The 27,339-nt window shown below is 46.8% G+C and overlaps 1 protein-coding gene across 1 annotated transcript in view; it reads right to left on the bottom strand.

Moving 5' to 3' along the window:
* The window catches only part of NPSR1 (neuropeptide S receptor 1), a 166,896-nt gene that overhangs the window by 3,762 nt on the left and 135,795 nt on the right, over nt 1–27,339 (bottom strand). The window contains 3 exon segments of the mRNA NM_001204444.1: nt 889–975; nt 13,941–14,017; nt 26,338–26,539. Coding sequence (NP_001191373.1) covers nt 889–975; nt 13,941–14,017; nt 26,338–26,539 — 366 coding nt within the window.

Genomic DNA, 27,339 nt, shown 5'->3' with positions numbered 1-27,339 from the left:
CGAGAGGCAGGTATCTGAGCTAAGTGGAAAGCACAGTGCCTTTCTTTTTACATATCTTCATCCAGTCATTCATTCATTTAACCAACATCAATTGAGTGGTGAGTGCATGACCTTATTTTAGATGCTGGAAATAATGGCATAAGACAAAAGCAAGGTCATTCTTCCCATGCATTTATTATTCCAGCAGAAGAGCTAGACAATAGAATATCAATATAAATCCTACAATGCCAGGTAAAAGTAGGAGCCATGAAGAAAACTAGGTAGTGTGAGACTAGAGAAGGACTACTTACAAAGACTCGTGGAGGAGGTCTCAGGGAGGTGGCCTTGTTGGGGAACAGAATGAGGCAAGGGAGTAAGCCATGCAACAGGCTGGGGTTCAATGCAGCAAGAGTGTATACTGACAAGAGAAAGACAAAGGAGGGGCAGAGACATGGGGGTGGAAGGGCAGATAAGGGAACCATAAGGGAGGGACTTGCAGTGACCTTGAAATCAAATATTCAGAAGAAATGGAATGCATTTCTATCTTCTCTTTGCTCATGAACTTCAGTCATGGAAAAGAGTGTGTCTTCAAAGATGAAACTGCGTCTTAGGGTGATGTAAGCATCAGCTTTAAAGAGGAAGGTCTTACTTCGATTTTCTCTAAAATATCCAAACCATAGCCTTGGTGAACAACTATGTTCATAAGGAGAGGGATTAGGAACAAAAATATCCACCCTGCCAGGAGTCACAGATAGACTCATACATTCCCCCCACCTTCCTTTCCAATTTGACAAAGGCAGAAGTGCCAATAGACAAATTCCTTTCTCACGTGGGCTTTCTGCCACTAGGTGCAAGTTGGGCTTTGGCGTGTTCACACAGTTCTGCAACAGAGGGAGGGATATTGCTTACCAAGAATGATGGCGGCACTATACTTGACAGCTTTGATTTTTGCCTTCGAGATGAGCCCTCGGTTGTAGCTGGTGCACAGTTTCCCATCTGCATATACAATAGGGGAACAGTAAAATGAAGTGCTCATGATGCCACAATTTATGTTTAGGCCAAGAGGAACGTCGAGGATCACACCCACAGTTTTCACAGGGACAGCCCCACTTATAGCCTGCTCGCCATGTCCAGAAAGTCCTTTGCAGACAACTGCAGGGTGAACACAGCTCTGGGCTGGTTGTTAGAAACTGCCCAGTTTGCAACTTCATGTAAGGTGCAAGTGCTAGAAGATGCCCATACTCTCTCAGGAGAGTTGGTCAGATAGCTTGATCCGTTTGCAGCTGGAACTAGATCATGGGACCACGGAGGGACTGAGGCTTTCTCCAGGCAGGGCTGTTCTCTGAGCTCCCGACTATATGGTGACACCCATACTGTTGCTTCAGCAACCTGAGAAAAGTTATTTTCTTAGAATAACTGCCCCAGATCAACTCATTCATCTAACTCAGAGACTCCACTCTCAATGAAAGCTCAAGCCAAGGCTAACAAAATAGCTGTCCCAAAATGGGAGCCTGGGATTAAATGTAATCACACTGGGGCTGTCATTGGAAGGTGAGACACCTGAGAGGTGAATATAGGAACCCAGTGGAGGCCCAGCACTGTGGCACAGCAGGTTAAGCTGCCACCTGTGATCCTGGCATCCCATATGGGTGCAGAGTCAAGACTCAGCAGCTCCATTTTCAATCAAGCACCCTGCTAATGGCCTTGGGAAGCAGCTGAAGATGGCTTGAATGCTTGGGCCTTGATACCTGTGTGGGAGACCTGGAAGATGCTCCTGGCTCCTGGCTCCTGGCTTTGGCTTGGTCCAGCCCTGGCCATGGTGGCCATCTAGGGAGTGAACCAGTGGATGGAAGATTTCTCTTGCTCTGTCTTTTCCTCTTTCTATCTGTAACTCTGACTTTCAAATAAATAAACAAATCTTAAATATATATATATATATATATATATATATGAACCCACTGGAATATAAGCTCAGTGAAGACCAGTGGTTTTTTTTTTTTTCCTACTCCTGTAGCCTAGAGTTGAGTGCTTCATACATGTTTGTTGAGTGAGTCAGTGCCAACTTCCCATTAATCATGAAGCAGTGGTAAAACAAAGGTTGATTAGGATGGGCAAAATCCAGTACACTAGGTCTTAAGAAAAGAGTGGACAGAAAGCAGATGTGGGGGTGAGGGATTGGCCTCAGGGCCCCTTGCCTTTGTGGAAGAGGTTTTACAATGAGGGTTTCTGCCAACTCGCATGGCGGTGCTGTAAAAACTTAGAAAAGGGGTTCTTCCTCTGAATGGACACAAACTTGCCCTGGAGAGAAGTAAGGACAGGCAGCAGTCCCAGGGCTCAGCGAGGAGGGCTCACCAGGCACAATCCTATGACAGCCTAGGTCACAGGCCCACCCAGAGCACCTAGGTCAGAGGGGGCAGGGCACCTGTACACAGCAGAGGTCAACTGCTGTGCTTGATAGTCCTCACGACTTACGTCTCTCTGCATGGACATGGATGAGAAGCTTACTTTTGTACTGTTCTTCCAATCCCAGCTCCAGTGTAATCTGGCCTAATCCAATACATGTAACGTAACTATTCTAGGTACAAATTGAATTTAAGGGCTAAAATGATACCGTTCGTGTTCTCTAGGAATTTTCAATCTAGAGGAAAGATCACACAGTGTCCACACAGCTGGGTGAGATGAGAATTTGTAACCCAACTGTGCACAGAGAGCTGCTGTGCTGGGGGAAATGAATGGAAGACGCAGAGCATAGTTTGAATGACGTGGTAAGTACTCCAAAGGCTGAAGTGGGGTGCGAGCACTGGACAGGGAAAGATGCAGGAAGCAGAGGGCAAGAAAATGTAGGCTGTCTTTGGACCCAGGTGAGTCATCTTGCTGCTAGTGTGTGGTGTTTAGGGGTAGAGAAATGCACCCATTGCAAACCAATGAAATCTTCACTTAATATATACTAATTCGATCTTCTGTATATAAAGAGAATTGAAAATGAATCTCGATGTGAATGGAATGGGAGAGGGAGCGGGAGATGGGAGGGGTGTGAGTGGGAGGGAAATTATGGGGGGGGAAGCCATTGTAATCCATAAACTGTACTTTGGAAATTTACATTTACTAAATAAAAAAAAAAAAAGAGAGAGAGAGAAAGAAAAAGAAATGAACCCAGAACAAAGGAGGAGGAACTTGAACTCTTTCTGAGGAGTTGGAGCTGAATTCCGGCCCTAGAAGCTCCGGTGTGCTTGTGTAGTATCAGCATCTGCTCTTTGGAGGAGACAAACTAACATCAGGAATAATAAGAATGGGGGCTTTTTAGGTGTAAAAATGAAAATTATGATTGATTTGTATTTCTTGAAGTCTCCCCTGTAGGGTTTTCAATTACTCTGTGCTTCTCATAGAACCACAGAACCTTAGCACTGCAAGGAGGTTAATGCTTTGGAAGCTCTGACTGGCAGCATTTTTAGCTGGGTCGGGGCTTGCCGTCCTGGGGGGCTTTTGGCAATATCTGGACACAGTTTTGGTGGACACAGCTATGAGTTTACAGGTACTGCTAGTATCTAGTGTGTAGAGGCCAGGAACTCAGCTCAATAGCCAATGCACAGGGCAGCCTCCCCCAACAAAGGCTTACGATCCAAAATGCAGAAGGTGTCCAGGAGAAAACCCCTGGTACCCAGGGCAGCATCTGTGGGGAGGACACAGGCGCCTCTTCCACTGCTGACTGGCAAGTCACTAACATTCCCAGCCTCAGTTTCCCCAATTGGAAACTGAGGTGTCCAGCACCAGACTCACAGAGCTAGTTCAAACATTAACAGAAAATACAGTATTCGAGGCATCACGTCCCATGCTGAGGATGTCTGTTGGGACGAATGAAGTTCTTCCGCGATTTCAGAAGCAGTATGTCTCTCGGGAAGGGAGCAGAAGGTTTCACTAGCTTAGATCGTCTGTTATACAATGTTATCTGTGCAGGAATTATAGACAGCAGGAAATTATCAGGCTAGAATTATCTCCACGGGGGACCAGGAAAGAGGACAGCAGAGCCAGTTACATGCTTTCAAAGAGTGCCCACGTTCTGGCAGCAGGGAACAGCAGCCCCTAAACAGTATGGTTCTGAAGACTTAGTGGGTCTTTCAGAAAAGTTTTTGAGAATGACATTTGTGCTCTGAAACCTGTTTAAGACGGAAACTCTCAGTACTTTCCATAGGGCACCTGGGTGACAATATAATCAGCCACCTGCCCGCCGATCTCCCAATGAGATCAGTAAGAAGCCCCTTTAATCTGACCACTCCAGGAAATGCAAAGCCTCCGGCTTCTAAAGATGGCTCTTCAAAGAGAGCGAGCTACAGAATGCCGGTAATTCTCCTTTATTGGGAGATAAAAGGATTATTTCTACTCAGGCCTCGGCGCTGAGCTGGAGTGAAAAGCAGTAAAATCTGGCTGTCACTGCGTGTTAGTAGCTTGCGCAGCCTGGGGGCGGCAGGTCCATTAGACTCGGGACTGGAAGAAGCACGTAGACTCAGGCTGCATTAGTTCTGCGGAGCGTCCCCCATGGGGGCCGTGCTGGAATTGTAGTCTCCAAGGGGTCGGTTCCGGTTTATCTTCCCAAGGGTTCAGGTCCTGTGCTTCGTGTAGGCAAAGCACCTGAAGCCAGAGACATTGGTTCCCTGGGGTTTTCAATGGAGGCTGAGTTTCTCTCTCAGGGGTGGGAGGGCCCAACTGTGAACCTCGATTGCAGGCGATTTGTTAGGGACGGGGAGGTCTAACTGGCAATAGTTGCAAATAAACACATTGCAAACCTGGGAATTTCATGTGCTTTGGGTTGATTTAAGGAGTTAAGCACATTTCAGCAGTTTTTCCTGATTTTTAGGCTTTGTCCTATTTGAAATTCATTTTGGGTCAGTGACAGCCTCTCTACGGACCACTGTAACCTGAGTACTCCCCGAAGCTATGAGTTAAATATTTTTAGTGTCTTGGGCTCTTTGTTTAGCTGTGAGACTTTGACCCTTTCCTTCCCGGGATTGTTGTGATCCCCTAGTTTTGTTTCTGGTGGACCCGAGGGGGTAGCTCAGTGTCCCAGGACCTGCTCAAGCCACAGCTTACTCCTCTGCGCCAACTCTGTCTGCATCGTGTTTTCCACGGTCCCTGCAGCTGCCCTGGGCACTCCAGGCAGACCGGCCCTCTGTAGCCACCACCTGTGGAGTGGCTGTGCTGTGGCGCCATCTGCTCAGTAGCCACGGTCACGGCTAAGCCTCCCGCCCCCCGCTGTGAGCCCCGTCATTGTGGCTGTACCCCTCTGTGGTTGCTGTGCTCTCCACTCCACCTCCTTTGGCCTCAGTTCTGTCCTCAGCTGTGGATTATTCAGCATCACTGCCCTACCCTGGGATCCTGCTGCCGGAGCTCTGCCAGGAGGCAGGGCAATGGCTTGGCTCCCTTGTACTTTGCTGTCCCCCACACTTGCAGTTTCTATCCATCTATCTATTTAAAAGGTGGAGTGTATGCTCATGAAAAAGAGGGAGAAAGAGACAGGGAGCGAGGGATAGAGGGAGAGAGAGAATTCCTATCCACTGGTTCATTTCCCAAATGTCTGCAATAGAACTCAATCCAGGGCCCCCACATGGGTGGCAGGGGCCAAAGTACTTGAGTTATTACCTGCTGCTTCCCCAGCTGCACATTAGCAAGAAGCTGGAATCAGGAGAGGAGCTAAGGTTCGAACCCAGGCACCGCAACATGGGGCCCAGGTACCCTAAGTGCCGTCTGAACTGCTAGGTCGACTGCCCTCTATGCTTTGGCTTCACACAAGGTTGTTGTTTTTTTTTTTTTTTTTTTTTTTTTTTTTTTTTTTTCTCCCTAGACATCTGCAAGTTTTAGCTCGAGTGGTTCAGTTGGAATGCATTCACCTGACCCAGAAATTGTATTTTCTTTTGACCTTCAGCTCTTCCCCTAATTCGCTCTCCTACTGCCTGACCCCATCCTCTGCAGAACGTTTCTACGTTCAGAAAACTTACGGTCCCCTTCTGAGGTGCTTCCTCTCCCACCTGCAGCTGCAAATGCCTGCCCGTGTCTGAACTTTCAAGATGGAAGTGGGTTCAGTTCTTTTCTTCGGAGGTTCTTAGAGCAATTAGGAAGTCACCGCTAGAGAGGAGAAGGTACCACTCAACGGACCTGGCAGCCTTCTCTGTGCCTTGGCACCACAGCTCTGCCAGACCCAGGAACCCTGGCAGGCCTCAAAGAACTGTGCAGAGATGGGTGAGCTGCCTACACAACCTGCTCTTCCCAGGCACACGGCTAGACGACATTTTCCACGAGTGGTCTGGAGCGGGGTGTAGTCCTGTGCCTGAGGTCAGCCCAACGGAGCAAGAGGAGACCATGTCTAGCATCCCCAGTCCCAGCTCAGGTAAACCACCTGGGTAACCCTGCACTCCTCCCCTCCTTCCACCCTGCCCATGCCCCACATAGCCACTGAGGGATGCTCCAGCAGCTGCCTGCCAAACATGGCAGGCTCTCTACCTGCCTGGATTTCTGAATTGACTGTGTAGTGGAACAATGCCATCCTTTTTGATTCTTTTCACCAGTGAGACTTTAATTAAGCAACAAGTAAATTTCTATTGTGCTAAGGCTACTGATACTTTGCAGTTCATCCATTACAAGTGTTTCCCCAACTAAAGCAGAAATTGGTCTCTTCTACGCAGTCTGCCTTAATGAAAACCTCTAACTGGTAGCATTGGCTTAGTAGAATGGCAGCAGGTGGCAAGAAAAGTGAGGTTGGCAGCTGAGACACAGGAGATCTGTTCAATAGTATCCCAGCCGACGCCCAGGAAGGCAAACTGTGTGCCTACTGAACCTGGGCCTGGGGAAATAGCGTTCACGGTGTATATTGACTGTTACAAGATGAGAAAAGAGTTAGTTGGTTTATGGACAAAAGTGAAGGGGAATTAAGAAAAGTCCTCAATTTGGAATCTTGAGGAATTGTGAATTCCAGCTTCTTTCGCTCCAGGACAGTACTGGCTACATGCTTTGTTTGGCTCAGTGCAGAATTAAAATGCAGGCAGAGAATTCAACCAAATGTGAGCTCCTTCTAACTATGCAGATTGCAGCCAATAAAGCTGACCCTGGCCTCCATATTATGTAACAGTGAGAGATTTAACCAGCAAATACCCTTTAAGGCTCATCCTGGAGACCAGGAGGAGACTAAGGATGTGGTCCCCCACCTACTGCTGAAGATGGGATCAAGCTAACTCCATTGAGTTGAGAGACAGAGCCAAGAAACAAATCAGATCTGAGAATTATGTTCAGAAAGACTCCGCTGGTTTGTGAACCTGACTGGAAGCAAATAGAACAGAGGGCTTATAAGATTTGAAGAATTACATTGCCAAATAAGCCAAGAGATTTTTACCTTTGCCAACACTTAGAATTACCAGACTTTTAGGATTTAATCTGTCCTGTGGGTAGAAAATTGTATTTAATTAAACATGTACTTTCCTGATTCTTAGTGAGGCCAAGCATCTTAATTTTGGCCATTCCAGTTTCCTTTTCAATGAAATGCCTGTTTGTGACTTCCTATTTTTACACTCTATTTGTCTTTTAAAATAATCTTTTCAAATTTCATTTTTAGATAGTCATCCTGTCCTCTATGTACTAATCTTTTTCCAGGTATATATATTGCAAATAGCTTTACCTACTTTGTGGATTGACTTTTTTTCCCAGTGTTAACACAGCCAAATTTTTCTTTCTTTGATAGTTTAATGTATCATCTACCTTGTTTAAGAGATCCTTCATTATCCCATGTCATAAAGATACCACTCTACATTTTGTTTTAAAAGGTTTTAAAGGGGCTAGCGCTGTGGCATAGCAGGCTAAACCTTTGCCTGTGGTGCCAGAATCCCATATGGGCACTGGTTTGTGTCCCAGCTGCTCCTCTTCCAATCCAGTTCTCTGCTATGGCCTGGGAAAGCAGTAGAAGATGGCCCAAGTGCTTGGGCCCCTGCACCCACATGGGAGACCCAGAAGTAGCTCCTGTCTCCTGGCTTTGGATCTGCCCAGCTCCAGCCATTGCAGCCATTTGGGGAGTGAACCAGCAGATGGAAGACCTTTCTGTCTGTCTCTCTCTGTGTAACTCTCCTAAATAAATAAATAAAAATCTTTAAAAAAAGGTTTTAAAAAATTTTTAAAAAGATTTACTGTTTTTTTTTTGAAATTCAGATTAATGGAGAGATACACACACACACGCACACTATATATATATATATATGTATATATATATATATAGAGAGAGAGAGAGAGAGAGAGAGAGCGCAAGCGAGCTTCCATCTGTTGGTTTACTCCTACATGGCCTCAAAGGGCAGCGTTGAACCAGACTGAAGCTAGAGGTTAGGAGCTTTATCAGGGTCTCTCACTTGGGTGGCAGGGGCCAAACACTTGCACCATCTTCCATTGCTTTCCCAGGCCATTAACAGGAGGCTGGATTGGAAGTGGAGCAGTCAGGACGTGAACTGGTGACCATATGGGATGCTGGGATGGCAGGCAGTGGCTTTACCTGCTGTGCCGCAATGCTGGCCCCTTTAAAAGATTTAGAAGTCTTTTTTTTTCTCTCACACAAAAGTCTCTAATTCACCTGGTATTTGATTTTTGCGTATGGATTTAAATAAAGGTCAATTTTTTATTTCTTTCTCCGATCTTCTGATATATGAAGGTTCAATTTCATGGAAAAGCAGAATTAAAAGTTTCTTTTGGTACAAAAATATTGAAATTCATGTAGAGTTTTCAGAGTATGCATTTTCTGTGAATATACCCTTGTATATCAAGTTCTCATACATATAGGTATTTTTTTGGAATTGTTTTATTTTCTATTTGTGCCAATACCTCACTTTATTAAGTCACTCGGACTTTAATAATACACTTAAATATTTGATATAGCAAGCCTTCTCCCCTTCCTTGTTCTAATTTCTCCAGAAACTTCGTGGCTATTCTTGGCTCTTGAATTATTCCATATCTTTCCTCCCTCCCTTCCTCCCTCCCTCCCTCCCTCCCTTCCTTCCTTACTTCCTTCCCTTACTTATAAAATATTTTTAGTGAACCTATGATTTGCATTTTTATTTAATTTATTTGAGAGGAAGAGAGCAGAGACAGAGAGATACCGAGACAGAGAGAGAGAGAGAGAGAGAGAGAGAGAGATGGCCCATCATCTGATTTACTCACCAAATGCCCACACAGCTGGGGCTGGGCCAGGTGGAAGCCAGGAGCTGAGAATTCAATCTTGGTCTCCTATGTGGATGTCAGCTGCCCAAATTCTTTTTTTTTTTTTTTAAGATTTATTTACTTATTTGAAAGGCAGAGTTAGAGAGGCAGAGGCAGAGAGAGAGAGAGAGAGAGAGAGAGAGAGAGAGGTCTTCCAACCACTGGTTCATTCCCTAATTGGCTGCAACAGCCAGAGTTGTGCTGATCTGAAGCCAGGAGCCAAGAGCTTCCTCCGGGTCTCCCACGCGGGTGTAGGGAACCAAGCACTTGGGCCATCTTCTACTGCTTTCCCAGGCCATCGCAGAGAGCTGGATTGGAAATGGAGCAGCCGGGACTTGAACCGGTGCCCATATGGGATGCAGGCACTGCAGGCCGCAGCTTTACCCACTACTCCACAGCGCCGACCCCCTCCCACAGTGTGCGCATTAGCAGAAGCTGGAATCAGGAGTGGAGCTGCGACTTGAACCCGGCACTCTAATCTGTGAGGCTGGCATTCCAAGTGACATCTTAACTGCTATGCCAAACCCCAGCTCTCCATGTAAATTTTTTAAAATAGACTTATCAAGTTCAGCAAAATGTTTTAATTCACTTTTGATTGGGATTGCATTAACTTGTAGATCAGCTGGGAAAGTCAACATCTATAATACTGAATCTTACTCTCTGGGAGCATGTAATAACCTTTATTTATTTGTGCCTTTGTTTTCCTTGAGTTCTTATGTTAATGTAGTTGCTTGTAGAAAAGTCATTTTATCCACTGTCACTGATGAGAATAGTTAATGAGCTTATCTTAAGTTTATTAAGGTAGAAAATGAATAGGATTCCCACCCAGCTCCTAATCCACAGCTTTTTTCTCCATCCCCTTCTCTCTCATTTCCTTTTAAACATGCAGCTTGGAGCTAGCATGGATTACATGACACCTGTCAAGTCATGAACAGCTAGAGCCAGTTATCTCCACCTGTACTCATATTAGACTTTGTTCTGTGGGTGGACCCTCCTTGTCTGTTCTGTGGGTGGGCCCTCCCTGAACTCCTGGCCCCGTGCAGTAAATATTCTATTTTATGGACGTAGATAGCCCAGGGCATCAACGGCGGCGTGCTTGCTTAGAAAAGATAATATATGTACGATCGGAAACCTCATTCCTTTCTGTCTCACCCTCCACGCTCATTTGTGGGAAAGACTTTAGATCATGTATGAAGCAGGTGTTTTTCTTTCTGTCAGCCTTTGAGTGCAAGAAAATAGACATATTTGTCAGCAAGAAAAGTGGTTCTTACCCAAAGGATGGCTTGAGTTTTGCAGCCAGTGTTTACAAAGTGAGCTTCTGCTCACACTAATCATGGCTAATGTCCGCTTCTTGATGAACAATAATCCTGCCGGAGACCCCATTTACCAGGCGGCCGCAGAGCTGCCGGGCCGTCTCGACAGGCTGGAAATCAAGTGAGCTCCAGGTATGAATAAGATACTGAGGATATACGAGCTTTTGAGACTACCAGCTGCCCTCATTTCGGAAGCAGGTCACTGATGGTAATAACAACCACGGACTCTAAGAAATAAGAGTCATGGAGATAGAAGAGTATGTTATGGAACAGAAGAGACTGCGACTGTTTCTATCTTTGGGGGGGGGGTAATGGTGCACCCACATCAGCAGGACCAGAATGCACAGAAGCAGGGAGCTATCGGGGACTGTGGAGAGAGACAGGAGCTCAGCCACAGCTGGTGGACGTCTGCTGAGAGAGGGGTGGGCCCGCTGGCTGGATGTGGAAGCCTCGCGTCTCCCCAGCCCTCCAGCGGGGCCTGCTGCATGCTCTGTTGTCAGTGGTGAGCACTCGGTTCCCTGGTCCATTGGGCGGGCAGTGGAGGGAACAGAGGGCCGTGGGAGGAGAGACAGGGAGCCCAGGAGTCCGTGGGACAGGCAGGAGGAGCAGCCCAGCCTCTGGGACTGCTAGAAACCACAAGAAAAGGGTTTAAACTGATCTGACTGAAACGTGAGAGTACAGGACCACCTCAGCTACCTCTACTAAATTAGCCCCGAACCTACGAGCCATATCTCACTATTTATATTTTATTTATTTATTTAATGTTATTTTTTAAAAGATTTTAGTTATTTATTTGAGAGGTAGAGTTACAGCGAATGAGAGAGAAAGAGAAAGGTCTTCCTTCTGCTAGTTCACTCCGCAAATGGCTGCAACAGCCGGAGATGCACCGATCCGAAGCCAAGAGCCAGGAGCTTCTTCCAGGTCTCCCACGTGGGTGCAGGGCCCAAGGACTTGGGCCACCTTCTACTGCTTTCCCAGGCCACAGCAGAGAGCTGGATCGGAATAGGAGCAGCCAGGACTAGAACTGGCACCCATCACAGGCGCTGCAGGCGGAACATTAACCTACTGTGCCATAGCGCTGGCCCCATCACTGTTTATATTTTAAATACATCAAGACAGAAACCTCAGAACCTAAGATGGAATAGCACCCTGATGGCAGAACTCCAGAAGCAGTTGAGTTTGGGTTTTTAATCTTAAAATTTTTTCTTAATTTTAAGCTCTTTTTTCCCAATCACCCACCATCTCTCTTTTGATAATGTCCTCCTTTTTTTGGGAGGCAGCCTGATGGAGGGGAGAAAACATGGGATTTCTGGTCAGTCCTATGTCCATTTACATCCTGGTCATGTCACGTGCTGTGTGTGGGAGCAAGCAAATCGCTTACCCTGTGAGCTTCTCTTTTGTTCTGAAAAAGATGGTTGATCTTGGAGGCATCACTCAGGCTTACGGATGCTAATGCCAGGACAGGACTGGCCTGGGTGCTGACACTATCTGCTCTGAGCAGATACAATGGACAACGGCGAGCCACAATAACGTAGAACTCTGACCCACACTCTGTAGCTGCCAGCCTAGGAAACCAGTCCACTATCTATGGTAACCAATGCCGGAAGCCAACCTACCACCAAACCAGACTTAAGCTTTGGTTTGCTGTGTTTTCTCAGATTGACCCGAGTCGGGGGCAGTACTGTTTGCCCGAGAAGCAGGACAGGCCTCCAGGTCTCAGAGCTCATCACATAGGAGGTGCTTGGCATCCAGACTTATTGACTTGAACTTGGCAGAGGGTTGCTGTGGGTGACCTCAGGCTCAGTGTGGGCTGAGTTGCTGTACTGGGGAAGCAGGGAGAGACTGACCAGGCTTGGTAGGCATTGGGTCCAGGATCATCCTCCAGACAGATGACAGCTTAATGGTCTCTACATTCCAGCCAAATAGAAAAGTCCATCGCCATGTTGGCTGAACACGTGCATCCTCCCTGAGCAGCGGCTCCCTCATTCTGTGCCCTCCAGGGTGCTTCTCTGCTAGGCCTGAGACTGGGGCACTCCTGGGATCCTTCCTCAGGGGCTGCTTCAGGGGACTGTATTGGCATAGCTTGTCCAGGCCCAGTGTCCCTGTTCCTTCTCTCAGTTTTCAGAGAGGCCAAGTGGGCTTGGTCTGCCAGCAGGGTCCTGTTATAACTGTGCAGGCCGTACACAATTCTTCCAGTTTGGATACGGTCTGAGTGTGGCCCCAAGACTTTTATGAGCTGTAATGAACAGGTTGTGAGAAGACTGAGCCCTAGCTGGCATTGTGGCATAGCAGGTGGAAATGCTGCCTGTGACCCAGGCATTGTGGTTTGTGTCCCAGCTGCTCCAATTCCAATCCAGTTTGCTGCTAATGACCTGGGAAAAGAAGTGGAAGATGTCCCAAGTATCTGGGCCCCTGCCACCCACATGGGAGATCCACATGAAGCTCCTGGCTTCAGTCTGCCTAATCCTGGCCATTGTGGCCCTGGGGAGTGAACCAGCAGAGAGAAAATTGCTCTTTCTCTTTCTCTCCTCCTTTCTCTTTAACTCTACCTTTCATATATGTAAACAAATCTTTAAAAAAATGAAAGAAATGAGCCCAGGGGCCAGCATTGTGGTGCAGTGGGTTAAGCCACTGCCTGCAACACTAGCATCCCATATAGGTACCAGTTTGAGTCCTGGTTGCTCTACTTCTAATTCAGCTCTCTCTCTCTCTGTCTCTCCCTCTCTCTGTAACTCAGTATTAAACAAATCTTAAAACCAAACAGAGGGGTTGGCGCTGTGGCTCACTTAGTTAATCCTCTGCCTGCGGCGCCTGCATCCCATATGGGTGCCAGTTCTAGTCCTGGCTGCCCCTCTTCCAGTCCAGCTCTCTGCTATGTCCTGAGAAAGCAGTAAAAGATGGCCCAAGTCCTTGGACACCTGCACCCATGTGGGAGACCAGGAAGAAGCACCTGGCTCCTGGCTTTGGATCAGCGCAGCTCCGGCCATTGCGGCCATCTGGGGAGTGAACCAACGAAGGAAGACCTTTCTCTTTGTCTCTCCCTCTCACTGTCAGTAACTCTAACTCTCAAATAAAATAAATAAAATCTTTAAAAAAATTAAAAAAACCCAAACAGTACAAAAGCGAATAAACCCTACCCCTGACTTGCTCTCTAGCTCCCTGTTTGGTGATGTGGTATCTTCTACCCACACACATCTGCTGTGATGCTGTCCTTCCTGAAGTCCTCACCAGAGGAGAGCCAAAGAAACCCCTTCACTATATGAAGTTACCCAGTCCCAGAATAGTTTATTATAATCACACACACACACACACACACACACACACACACACACCAGACTAACGCAATCATGACGAGGTTTGCATAACGGGCTAACATTTTCTGCAGGAAGCTTTGGCCGACCAGTTGGGCGGTGCAGATTAGAAACGTACCTGAGCAGTTGGAGTTCACAGTCTCACGAGCTTTGCTTTTAACCCAAATAGTTCGAATCACGATGCCGTAGATGACACTGCAGGGAAGATCAAAGGCGTGTTACAACGACTGGTGGGTCGCCTGTGTGGTGACAGGTGGCTCCCTCCTGCGAGGAGTCTCAAATCCTTGGCGGGAGGGGTCCCTTAGCCATACCTTCCCCCTGTGCTTACTAAGACCAAAAGTGTCCAGAAAGACCAGCTCAGTGGAGCTGCTTCTTTCTTACGTGAGGAGGCAGAGGGCCGGCAAAGTTCAACAGTCTCCACCAGGTAAACCAGGTGCTTGGAAGGATAATCCTGGTTAGAACTGAAGCCCGGGTTCGGAGCCGGAAGGCCCTGGGTTTGTGTCCTCTCCTGTTTGCTGTTGCTTGGCTTGGACTCAGTCTTTAAGGGACCTCTGTGACCCCTGCCCCTAATATCCATGCCTCCATCCTCTCCTTTCAAGTGTGGGCGGGACCCACAGCTTGCCTCTCGCCAAGCCATGGCAGCACACGTGATGAGAGAGTGCACTGCTTGTCTCGCCAGTCTCTCTACTGCTGGCTCTGCAGCCCCAGAGAAATTAATTTGGTTGAGAATCTGAGGGAGCTTAGAAAGGTCCTTTGCTAATGAAGCCTCTGATGGCTCCTCAGCCCTGGCTAACACCTTGAGAGCTTTCTTGCCTAAACAGTTAACCCATGTCAAGACTCCTGACCCACAGAAACTCCGAGATAATGAATGTATGGTTTTGGGTCACTAGGCTTGTGATAATTTGCTATACAACCAAAGATAACCAATACACTGAACCTCAGCTGAGACAGTGTAACATGAGTTTGTAATACCAACTTCCTAGATTTTTTGAGTATCAAATGTGATAACACTTAACATGCCAAGCACGGTGCTTAAAAATTCATGGACTTAAAATATGCAGTTACTCCCCCACTTCCTCCCTTTAAAATTTATCACTATTTATTTGAGAGGCAGAAAAAGAGTGCTCCTAACTACTGGTTCACTTTCAAAATGCTTCTAACAATGTGCCAGGGAATTCCAATTCAACCCCATCAAGGTGGCATGTACCAATGCCATCTCACTAGTCAAAGTGATCAATTTCAGTTCACAATTGATCATAATGATAGGATTAAATGTCAAAGGGATCACATAAACAAGACTAGTGTCTGCTAATACTAACTGATAGAATTAAAAAGGAAAGAACCATCCAACATGGGAAGTGGGACACACAGCAAACTCATAGAATGGCAGATGTCCTAAACAGCACTCTGGCCTCAGAATCATCCCTTAAGGCATTTGGATCTGGCTGGAGAGCCCATGAGAGTATTTTAGGCCAAGACACTCTGGCAAAAACAAAACAAACCAAAACAAAACGAAAAAGCAAAAAAAACCCAAAACCTAAATGAAAGATCTCTGTGAGTGAGATCCCAGTGGAAAGAATGGGCCATCAAAGGAGATACCTTTCTCTGAAGGGAGGAGAAAACTTCCACTTTTAACTATAACCTTGTCTAAATAAGATCGAAGTCAGCGAACTCAAAAGGCTTCCATAGCCTTGACAACTCATGACAAGAGTCTAGGGTGATTACTGATGCCATAAACAAGAGTGTCAATTGTTAAGTCAACAACAGGAGTCACTGTGCACTTACTCCCCATGTAGGATCTCTGTCCTTAATGTGTTGTACAATGTGAATTAATGCTATAACTAGTACTCAAACAGTGCTTCACACTTTGTGTTTCTGTGTGGGTGCAAACTGTTGAAATCTTTACTTAATATATACTAAATTGATCTTCTGTATATAATGATAATTGAAAATGAATCTTGATGTGAATGGAATGGGAGAGGGAGCAGGAGATGGGAGGGTTGCGGGTGGGAGGGAAGTTATGGGGGGAGGGAAGCCATTGTAATCTAAAAGCTGTACTTTGGAAATTTATATTTATTAAATAAAAGTTAAAAAAAAACCAAAAAAACCAAAGTGCTTCTAACTGCCCTGGGCTGGGGGCCGAAGCCTGGAGCCAGGAACTCAGTCCAGAACTTTCACACAGGTGGTAGAAAATCAATTACTTGAGCCATCATTACTACTTCCAAGGGTCCACATTTGCAGGAAGCTAGAATCGGGTATCAAAATTGGGCATCAAATGCGGGCACTCTGATGTGGGACATTAGCGTCTGAATCACTAAGCCAGGTGTCCACCCCTCCGTTCCTGTCTTTTTGCATACTTTTTACTGTATGTCACATCCACTCTTGCATAATGTATGCTGTGCCTAACAGGAAATCAAAATGGTGATGACTCACAACCATTAGTAAATTTTGTATACTGTCTCTTTTGATAAATATAAAAATTTATATCCTCCTTTTAAAAAGTGACTCCCCCTGCTCCCCCTATCCATTTGAAAGGCAGAGTGACAGAGAGAGAGCCAGAGCTCTTCAGTCTACTGGTTCACCTCTCAAATGCCCACAACAGCCATGGCTGGACAGGGTGAAGCCCAGAGCCTAGGGCGCCATTCAGATCTCCCACGTGCGGGGCAGGGGCCCAATTGCTGGGCCATGATCTGCTGCCTCCCAGGACTTATTAGTTAAGTATCGGAAGCAGAACAGCTGAGGCTCAAACCAGTACTCCAATACGGAGCATGAGCGTCCCAAGTGGCAGCTTAATCCACTGCATCACAAGGCTCCCCCGGGACTGTTTTTAAATATTATTTGACCTATCAAATTTATTAAAAACCTCAATCAAAAACTTTGGGACAAAGTGCTGCTTAATTTTAAGACTGTGCAGTCTTCTTTGTTGAGATCATGAGTTAAAAAAAAAAAAAAAAGAAAGGAAAATCCCAGCTCCAGTTGGCAGTAGCTGACAAAGCACTAATTGCTTTTAATGATCTTTAGACTATAACTTAATTAATGACTGTGCTAAATTCCTCTGTTCCTATTGTCTTTTCCTGTTCTTGCTCAGCAAACCCTACTGATTACTCCGGCAGAGCTCAGGACGCTTTTGGAACATCTCTCTTCTTTTTCATACACCTGTCCAGGGCTTTTCTGGAGTATGTCTGCCTTTACTATGCAACGAAGTTCTTAGTGAGTCTACTCTTCATCCGAAGTTGAATATTCACCTTGCTTCCCAGATAAATGAAATGCAAGGCAAGGTAACTACCAGCATGACATGCTCCTGGAGTGTGGCAGTTCTAACCCCAGTATTCAACTGATCAGCCATTCAAAGATTTATTGAACATTAGCTGTAAATAAAATGGAAAAGTTAACCAAGGTCTTATGCAATGGGGATCTGGTCCCAAGTCAGTCCCTCTTGTTCTACGTAGGACCAATCAGACGAGTGGGAAGCCAGTACTAGTTTTAACTGTTAGCCAGGAAGACACCCACTAACTCCAGTGCCTCTAACACTTATTGCCCCAACCGGGCAACTTCCTACAGGGCAGTGGTCTTGCCTCAGAGAGACCTCCACGATGCCTCTCTCTTTTCTCACGTCCTGCATCTCATCCATCAGGTAGTTCGAGGATTGCTCCTTCACACTGACAATTTCCCACCCCTTCTTCTTCCTCTCTCCTCTTCAGTATTAATCAGGACTCTGCCATCTCTCAATTCACTGTGATACCTTGTTTAATGGCAGCAGCACGTATTTTGCTATATTGTAGAAGCATATGTTGATGATTTCTTTTGCAGTGGTAAAATATACATAAAAGTTGCTGTTCTGGCCATTTTTAATTGTCCAGTTCTGTAGCATTCAGTGTGTTCACATTACTGTGCAGCCATCACCACTGTCTGCCTGCAGCTGAAACTCTGTATTCATCAAACACAAGACTCCAGGACACTTCCTGAATTTTGTGTCATCCTTGCTCAGGGGCCGCGCTGATCTCTCACAATGCAAACTTGGTACATGTGCTGCTAATGCAAGAACCCCAGTTAATCTCCTGCCTGATTACTGTCGTAATTGTTTAACACCCCACTCTGCTGCTGTCTTTAAATCCCTTGCCCCTTGGGAGCTGGAACTTCGGGACAGAGAGCCATTTGCATGCTTCAAATCATTTTCTGCAGATGATGGAAAATCACTGGCTTCTCACCTGCTCCAAATCAGGGGAACCTGGCTTCCCCCTTCCCTGACTTCAAGCCACGTTTCCGCAAGATAATATCCAGTCCCCTTGGCGGAGCAGGCGAGACTCCCACTGGGTTCCTTTGCCTTGCCTGCCTCTTTCTCAATCTTCCTGCTCCCTCAACCCCACTGTCTCTGGGTGCATCTTCCCCCTGTGTTGGTCTGCTCGGTCCACAGGAGCAGGCCAACCAAACTCACCCAACCTCAGGGGTTCTCTGCAAGCGTCAGCTCCAGCCCTTTCCACCGCTCTGTGCCTACCTCGGCTTCTCCCTGGAATGCATTTTCATTCTTTTCAGTTCATTCTCCACACATCATTAGCTGCAAAATCTTTTTGAGTTACCCCTGCTCCCAGTGATACTTAGCTCCCCCTTCCTTGTGGCCTTTGTGCTGGTGTAGCACTCGTTACACTGTGCCCATCTGTGGCAACCACGTCTTAATGATCAACATATAGAAATATTCCATTCTCATAGGCAGAGTGAAGAAAAGTCATCCTCATTGTCTTGGGTGCAGCTTCTCCTGTGTGTTAGCACTATCTTCACTCTCTCCAGGTTTAGCTCTTCTGTACGATTCCTAGAAATTTGAAGACTGAAGGGTTACCCGGATTGCAGAAAGTGCCTGGCCCCTGAAACTCACTGGTTTATTTCAGATTTTGTGAACGTGCAGCCAGACAAAGCTCTGGATTCCCTCATTTGCTCACAGAGGCAGCTCATGATGTGGGAGAGTGGGAGAGCCTGCACGGCCGGAGGGAGGCCTGCAGGGCTGTCACAGGAGGCCATGCCTGAGGCTGGTCCCTTCTTCCTGGTCCTGGGTCATGTGGGAGGAATGTCCAGGAAGCAGAACAAACACGTCTCTCTCCACAAGACACAGTGGACAGCGTTCCACTCAGAGCATCGACACTCCCTCCATGGCTCCCACGGGGTTCAGCACAGCTGGGGACTTAACCGATGCTCACGAGTCTTGGAGCCACAGAGCTTTAGAGCCAGCAGGGGCCTAGCGCTCTGTTTCTGCCAGTTTGGCTTTCCTGACTCACGGGGGTTCTGAGATTATGTCCAGTTGTGCCCTGCAGACCTGCTTAGAGGCCAAAGGCCCCTGTGTTCTGCCAAGCGTGGGGAGGGTGGATGGAGACCAGGTGCACGACGTGATAAGGCCCTTTTCTGTCTTCTCTGGGCAGAGGCCTTAAGGACACATCCTGGCTCACGGTGGCTCTGTCCTTCATCGGTTAACATCAGGATATTTATTTGGGCACCTGCTTTACCCCAGGCACTGGCTGGACCATTATGTATACTGTGCTAGGCAAAGCTACAAGGTCCTAGCCCTATGGAACTCACATTTATTTGGGAAGAGAGACAATAATAAAATGAGGACACACGTATGATATGATAGCAAAAGAGCAATGGGTTGTGAAGATAACACGCATGGTACATCAGAGGGGCCTTGGTGTGTGCTGGGCTCAAGTAAGCATTCCCAGAGTTTTTGCTGAGATCTGAGGGACACAAAGGTTTCCTCAAGGAGTTCACAGAGAGAATTTTGTTTACCTTGATCTGATCAGTTTACATTGCATGCATGGATTGAAATGCCATGGCATACTCCACAATTATGCATAATTACTGGGTTAATTAAAACATATCAAAATTAAAATATTTTATCAATACCTAAGAGATGATCATGGAGGCAAGGGGATAGCATGTGCAAAGGCTCTGAGGCAGGAGGAGCGTGATACATTTGAACAACACGGAGAGTAAAGAAGCTTGCTCAGCCCAAGAAGACAGAAAGTGGGGCAGTAACTACTTCTTAAATGGCCTTGTGGGCTGGGTAAATGGTTTTGAACTTTATCCTGAAACAGTGGACACCCACTGAGGGACTACAAGCAGAAAAGTGGAATGATTCATAGCCGCTTTTGTAAAAGATCAGACATTGTTCATAAGGAATAATTTGCTTCCATTTGCGCAAAAAATACATAAAATTATAGGGATTGGGCAGAATTGGCAGGGTATACAAGGAATTATTAGCAGTGGCAGTTCTAAGGAATAAGACAAGAGAGCAAGTGGGAGGAGGATTTTTATTACTCATTTTATTGTCTTTTGCGTACTTAGCAATTCTCCACACCAAATGTAACTCTGGCTATGATGTGGAACAGGGACGCAAAAGGTAGAAAATAGAAAGGAAGCTATTGCACCAGACTGGGCAGAACATGTTGACAATCAGGGCAGTGTGGAATGACTCAGTCGTCCTTGAATTTTATTCCCCCTCATAGTGAAGTGACTGCAATAGAGTGACCTTACGCAGAAGCAGCCCACATCGTTTGGCTCAGAAATCCCAAGATAAGAGCAAGAGTCACGCGCCCCACCTCTCACCCAGGTACCCATGGAGGGCGTGATCAGGAGGGATTCGGGCCCGTCCCTCCATGAATCACTTTAGATTCTTTGTCTCATGCTCTCCATCAGCTAACGTGGTCTTGGTACAGATTATTTGTGGTTTTTGTTTCACACAAGCTCTTTTTCTGTGATGTCACATATGAAGTAGGAGAAGAAACACTCCCTGTAATCCACTGGCCAGATGGGATCCCGTAGCCCTTCCTGATTCGTTCACACGACCAGGGCAGAGTTGTGGGTGAGTTCACGAGCAGCCTAGAATGGAGGTGGAATGCAAGTTGGAAGTTCAACCACCAACCTCTACCATAACACAGCAAACCAATTAGTGAGCATTTTTTCAAAAGGCATTCCTCATGCTGGTGCCGCGGCTCAATAGGCTAATCCTCTGCCTTGCGGCGCCGGCACACCGGGTTCTAGTCCCGGTCGGGGTGCCGGATTCTGTCCCGGTTGCCCCTCTTCCAGGCCAGCTCTCTGCTGTGGCCAGGGAGGGCAGTGGAGGATGGCCCAAGTACTTGGGCCCTGCACCCCATGGGAGACCAGGAGAAGCACCTGGCTCCTGCCTTCAGATCAACACGGTGCGCCAGCCGCGGCGGCCATTGGAGGGTGAACCAACGGCAAAAGGAAGACCTTTCTCTCTGTCTCTCTCTCACTGTCCACTCTGCCTGTCAAAAAAAAAAAAAAAAAAAAAAAAAAAAAAGAAAAAAAGAAAAGGCATTCCTCTCGCCACCTCTGGGTTAATAATACGAAGGGTTACCCTTCTTTTCCTGGTGCAGTTGTTGATCCAGGCCCTGTCATCCTCCTTGGCCTTGGATCTCATGCCATGGATAGAGATGGCCACACTGCTGGGCCCTCATTACCCACCAAGATCCTGTACTCCACAGAGTTGGACCAAACCAACAGGGGTTTTTCCCACAGTCTGATCCCCATTCCCCAAGCACAATAGAATTTTTCTTACAAATCACAAATCAGTGCTCTATGACTAATGTGCATTTTTCCACTTATTCCTTCAAAATTGTTGGCTATGGATTTTTTTCCTGCCTGTACCTTTATCTCATTGAGATAAAAATGATAGGAGGATGAGAAATCAATTAGGTAGCAAGAAAAGAAGCACAGCTAAAGTAAAGCAATTACACCAGGGCTAATAACCTCTCCTACAACAATTACACAGTCACATCAAGTGAATTTTGAAACCACAGGAGTTGTTTTGACCCAGAAAAGCAATATGTTGCCTTGCCTGTCAGTCACTATGGTTTCCAGTCCCTGAGAGCCTGATTTAGTTGATGATGGAACAGCTACATCTTTATTCATACACAGTCCTCATGAGAGTTTGCCACAGACGGCGCAGCTCCTTCCTTCCTCTCCCCTCCCTCCCTGCCTGTCCCCCGATTCCTTTCCTTCCTCCCTGTCTACTTTCCTTTCAAGTATATTTATGGAGGAGCTACCATATGCCCCAAACAGGCATGTGTGTGTGTGTGTGTGTGCGTGTGCCTGTGTGTAGGGGGAGTGACATCTGTTGGTGCAGTTTGTCAGTCAGGCCTGCACTGTTCATTCAACCCAGTGTTCACCAAGTGTCTATTGAGTGCCAGGTTTGGAATTTAGAAATTAAGAGACAATAGTCCTTGCACTCATGAGATATAGCCACACAAGCAGACAGCTACACTACCATGGATTCTTCATGACAACAAGAGCAAAGTCAAGTTGAGGTTATGGAATGCACATGTGGTGTGGGGTTGGCCTGGACAGCTCCATTGTGGAGTTGATATTGTAGATGAGAAATGAACAAATTTGTGAACAAGCTTGCCGGAAGCAAGGGACAGTGACCTTGGGAGAGTTCAGCTATGAGGAATGATGCACACAAAGACACGGTGTTGAGCAGAGCACAGTTTGTCACAGCTGGAGCGCTGGATGCAAGCAGGGGGCAGCTACAATTCAGCCTGGTATAGACAGGGAGTCTTTGAAAAAGACGAGTGATCCTATCCGGTGGATATTAAACAAAAATAAAGCTATAATAAGTAAAATTATGTGGCATTTGTGGGAGAAAAACCACTAATTTAGTTACTCATGCTCTCCTTTTCTTAATTATGTTTATTGCTATTTTATTGCTATTAATGGAAAAGATATTCAATATGAGTAGACAAAAGTCATTCTAGGAAAATATTCACAACATATTAAAACAGGAAAATGTTATTTTATAAAGAATACTTCTAAAGTTAGAGATCAGAGAAAATGAAAACATTCAAATAAAAATAGGTAAAGCCATATGAATAAGTGCTTTAAAATTGTATAAAATATATTCCGTCTCATATGTAATGAAAGAAATTCAAACAAAAACACCAAAGAAATGCTGCCTCTTCCCCCTTTATAGATTTGGTAAAGATATGTAGATATATGAGTCTTCAAAATGATCATGGAAAATGAGCATTATCTTTTAATTCCACATTTCTGTGAACGTTTTAGGGTACCCAGGTATGCAGCATGCATGGACAACTATGATGTGGGTAACAAACTGAGCAAATATCTTTGAGGTGCTCCTTTTGTCTACTTAAACTTGGAATTAAGAGTTTAAGCTTACCTAAAAGAGGTATAAGCAAGAGGATCAAGTCTGGGGGGGCTACAGTATGGGAGGGAATGAAAAAGGAAGGGAGAGAGGGTGGAAAAAGGGGGTGGGCATTGAGTTACTGCAGGATGACCAGCTGCTTAGGACAACAGCACCCCTTACTGGAATGCCAGTTCAAGTCCTGCTCCTCTGCTTCTGATCCAGCTCCCTGCTAACACGTCTAGCAAGGGAATGGATGATTGGACAAGTACTTGGGTCCCTGCTACCTACATGGGAGACCCAGATGGAGTTCCTGACTCCTAACTGGACGGGCCCATTCCCAGCTGTTGTGGGCATCTGGGGAGTGAACCAGAGGATAGAAAATCAATCTCTCTCTCTGTCTCTCTCTCTCTTCCTTCTTTCTCTGTTGCTCCACCTTTTGAAGGAAGAAAGAAAGGAAAAGAATTTGAATCTTAGCTCTGAGAGATATAAGCATGTGTGTGTGAATTATATTTGGAGAGAGGAGATAAGAAAGACACACACACACACACACAGAGAGAGAGAGAGAGAGAGAGAGTGGGGGAGGGCATGACCCTTAGCTCTGAGAGCTATGGAATCATAACAACCACAGCAGGGATTATTCGGAAAACCAGATCCTCACCAAATTCTACCTGGGCCTGGTCTTGGTTCAGGACAGAAGCTGCTGCTGAGAGGTTGGGGGTGCCCCGGCTGCCAGAGACAGCAGCCGGCTCCCTGCCCCCAGAAAGGCAAGGAGGCTGGGTGAGCAGTGGGCTTCTTGTCGGGTAGGAAATACTTTGGAGCAGCTCCAGCGGAAGTGGGCCAGGACGGTTTTCACAGCTCCACCACGGCTGGAAGCAAGGAGCAACAGCAGGCCTTGGGAAGCCTGTTTGGTGAGAGCCGAGGGAAGCCTGCTTTTGAAATCGTTCCCTTTCATCAGCAAACACATGATGCTTTGCCTTTTCAAGGACAAGTCAGGCTGCAGGCCGATGTGAGCGCAAGTCCTGGTGGGGGAATTTCAGGCAGCACAGGACTGAGCAACAGATCTGGCCAGACACAGAGCGCCCCGAGCTGTGTGGCTCGCAGGCTCCTGCAGCTGCCCTGCTTGGAGGAGGGCTTTCACGGGTGCCGCATTCTTGCACGAATGGGCAATCAATCAAGAGTGACGTTGAGACGCGTGGGGCTGCGGGAATCGATGCCTCGGTGGCACGCGATGGCGTGAGCTGCTGCCTTCTGAATGCTTTCTTTCCACTGAGCCTCTCTCCTCTCCCACGTGCACTTTCCAATGTTGTTGGGACAAACATTAGATTGGTTCTAAATAAACTTCATCTCTCTTTCAAGCATCCTCCTGCATTTGACTTGGCGAAGGTTATTCTATTGAAATACAATGTAGATGTTAATTTGGTGATTTGGCAGAGATGATGGGACAACATGAAAAGTCAGACAGGCTGCAGCTCTGGCTGGTGGGGTCACGGTTCCTACCCGGCTGCACCTGTGAAGGGGAGCAGGCATCTAGCTTCTTCTCGTCCTAAGTCTATTCTGGTGATAAGTTCAGGGGTTGGACAGTATGATGGATGACCTTTCTCCTGGCTTTAGTATTTCCTGAGACTAAAGATGAAGAATGAGCAAGAAAAGGTGATTCCTATAATGTCATAAAACATTTGAAAAATGATCAATCAGCTTAATTAAAGAAATGCATATTACAATAATGAGTTTTTTAAAACCTCTTATGTTAGCAAAGATTTTTGAAAAGATTTATTCATCTATTTTATTTGAAAGAGTCACACACACACACACACACACACACACACACACACAGCGGGGAGTGAGGAGAGAGAGAACATGAGAGAGCTCTTATCCACTGATTCACTTCCCAAATGGCTAAGGCTAGGTCAGGGCGAAGCTGGGAGCTAAGAGCTCAGTGCAGGCCTCCCACACGGGTGGCAGGAACACACTCGCTGAAGTGTCACCACTGCCTCACAGGGTCCGTATTGGCAGGAAGCTGGAATCAGGAGTTGTTGATGGGGATTGAAACTCGCTACTCTGATGTAGATGCAGGCTCCCTAACTGGCAAATTAACTGCTAGCCAAATGTTCACTCCTCCTGTACAATCTTTTTTTTTTTTTTTGACATATTTGACAGGCAGAGTGGACAGTGAGAGAGAGAGACAGAGAGAAAGGTCTTCCTTTTTCCGTTGGTTCACCCCCTAATGGCGCGATGCGGCCGGTGCACCGAGCTGATCCGAAGGCAGGAGCCAGGTGCTTCTCCTGGTCTCCCATGGGGTGCAGGGCCCAAGCACTTGGGCCATCCTCCACTGCACTCCCGGGCCACAGCAGACAGCTGGACTTGAAGAGGAACAACCGGGACAGAATCCGGCGCCCCAACCGGGACTAGAACCCAGGGTGCCAGTGCCGCAGGCGGAGGATTAGCCTAGTGAGCCACAGCGCTGGCCCCTGTACAATCTTAAATTTAGGATTTTTATCACAATGCTGTACCTACCAAAACCTAAAAGCCACTTGTCGCTTGCTCAGGACTTATGTGACATACCTTGGTAGACATGGGATCACTCAAGAGGGACAGGATCAACATAGCCCGTGAACACCCTCAACAGGTGTTCCATAGTTCTCCATCCCATCCACACACCCAGAGCCACCGTCTCATGGTGGCCTTGCTACGTGACCAAATGAGACTTGCCTTGATCAGATTGTTGGGCTTATTTCTGCAGAACGTCAATCTCCAGATCACCCCTGGCCACAGGGAATAGGGGACAGCCTGTGCTTGGTCACCGAGGCCCTTCACAAATGAGCTTCCCCTCAGCTGCTACAAGGGGGTCATTGCCAGCTTCTCCTCTCCTGGCCTTGCCTGCCTGTCCACTCGCTGCCCCACCACTCCTTCTGACTCCTGGTTGCCAGGCAGAAACCACATCCCTGAAACTAGTGTTATAGCCTGTATTTGAAAGGGTGCCTGATACAACAGAAAGAACTGAGTATGAAGTCTGACAACCCCAAGTTTCAAACCTCTTTGAGCTTCAATTTCATCACTTATCAGATGGGGGAACAGTAGTTATTTCATAGGGTTCTGCTGTGGTTAATGGGGTAGTTATTAATCCCTCAGCACAGTCCCTGTCCTGTAGTATGTACTCAGGGCATTTTAGTTCTCTTCCTGACTCTGCTTTGAAGGGGTTGGACTCACAGCACCCCCCAGCCCCCAACCATCATAGCTTTAGATAAAATCCGGTGGCCTGGCTAGTCCCCCAAGGATGCTAGCACGAACAAGTGGCCTATAGGGGAGGAGAGCACCAGTTGGTGAACCCGGAAAGCCCCCACGTGAGTCTGGCCTGCTGGTCTCTTACCTGATGATTGTCAGAGGGATGAAATACACCAGGAAGGCCACAATGGTCATGTACGGTGTCCAGTAAGAGTCATCAGGCCATAGGGCCCAGCACTGTACTTCGCCGTTGGAGAGGGTCCTTTTCCCAAATATGATCAGGGTGGGGATGGAGAACAGGAAAGACAGGCTCCAAGCAATCCCGATAAGCACCTTGGCTTGCTTTTCTGCTCAAAGGAAAGAGAAATAGAGCTGGGAAACTGGACGCACCTTGTGGGAGCACACTTGGCGTCTATGCAGGACAGGATCACTGAGAACCACCCTGGAGCTCCCTGGGTCTCCCAGCGCCTGTTTGCTCTGAGTCAGAAGGCATGACGGTGCCTACATGTTGGCTCTTGTGAAGAATAAGAGAAGCCTGTACGGCTGATAGCTACTGCCTGGCGTGAGGTTTGTGTTTCCCAATTTCTACTTCCTTTTACCTTCGCCTATTCAGCTGTCTGACTCGCAATGTGGGGTGGCATAAGGGAGCTCAGCTCAGCCTGTGCCACTTGCATTTGCTACGTAATATATTGTGCGAATGCTAAGTTGTGTCCTTCAACACGCAGCCCATGTTTCTGGTTACAAGGCAGGGATGTGGCCTTTTGTCACTCCAGCATCCTTTCATTGTACCCGGTGCTACAAATCTTTGAGGCAATCTTTGAGAGCTATTTGCCAAAGATAGTGAGCCTTCTTTTGTCTGGACTTGGTTCGAGAGAGTAAGGTTTGTTGTATTCACGTCCTGCTGCCTGGAAGCCATGATCCTGCACACTGGCTTCAGATGCAACATTCTGACCTTGAGCAAACCACTCAGTCTCAGCCTCACTTCTTCCCCTTTAAAATGGAATTTAAAAATACCCACTCTGGCCACCGAAGCAGGTCACTATGGGACAGCAGAGAAAAAAAATGCACTTAACAGTCTATATTTTTAAAGAATTATTTATTTATTTGACAGGCAGAACAGCAGAGAGAGAGACAGAGAGAAGTCTTC

Source organism: Oryctolagus cuniculus, chromosome 16 (genome assembly GCF_051225735.1).
Source record: "Oryctolagus cuniculus isolate XC-2025 breed Fujian yellow rabbit chromosome 16, ASM5122573v1, whole genome shotgun sequence".
Classification (NCBI taxonomy): domain Eukaryota; kingdom Metazoa; phylum Chordata; class Mammalia; order Lagomorpha; family Leporidae; genus Oryctolagus; species Oryctolagus cuniculus.
Note: the sequence above shows the minus strand (reverse complement) of the source record. Positions and strands in the feature narration are given on the sequence as shown.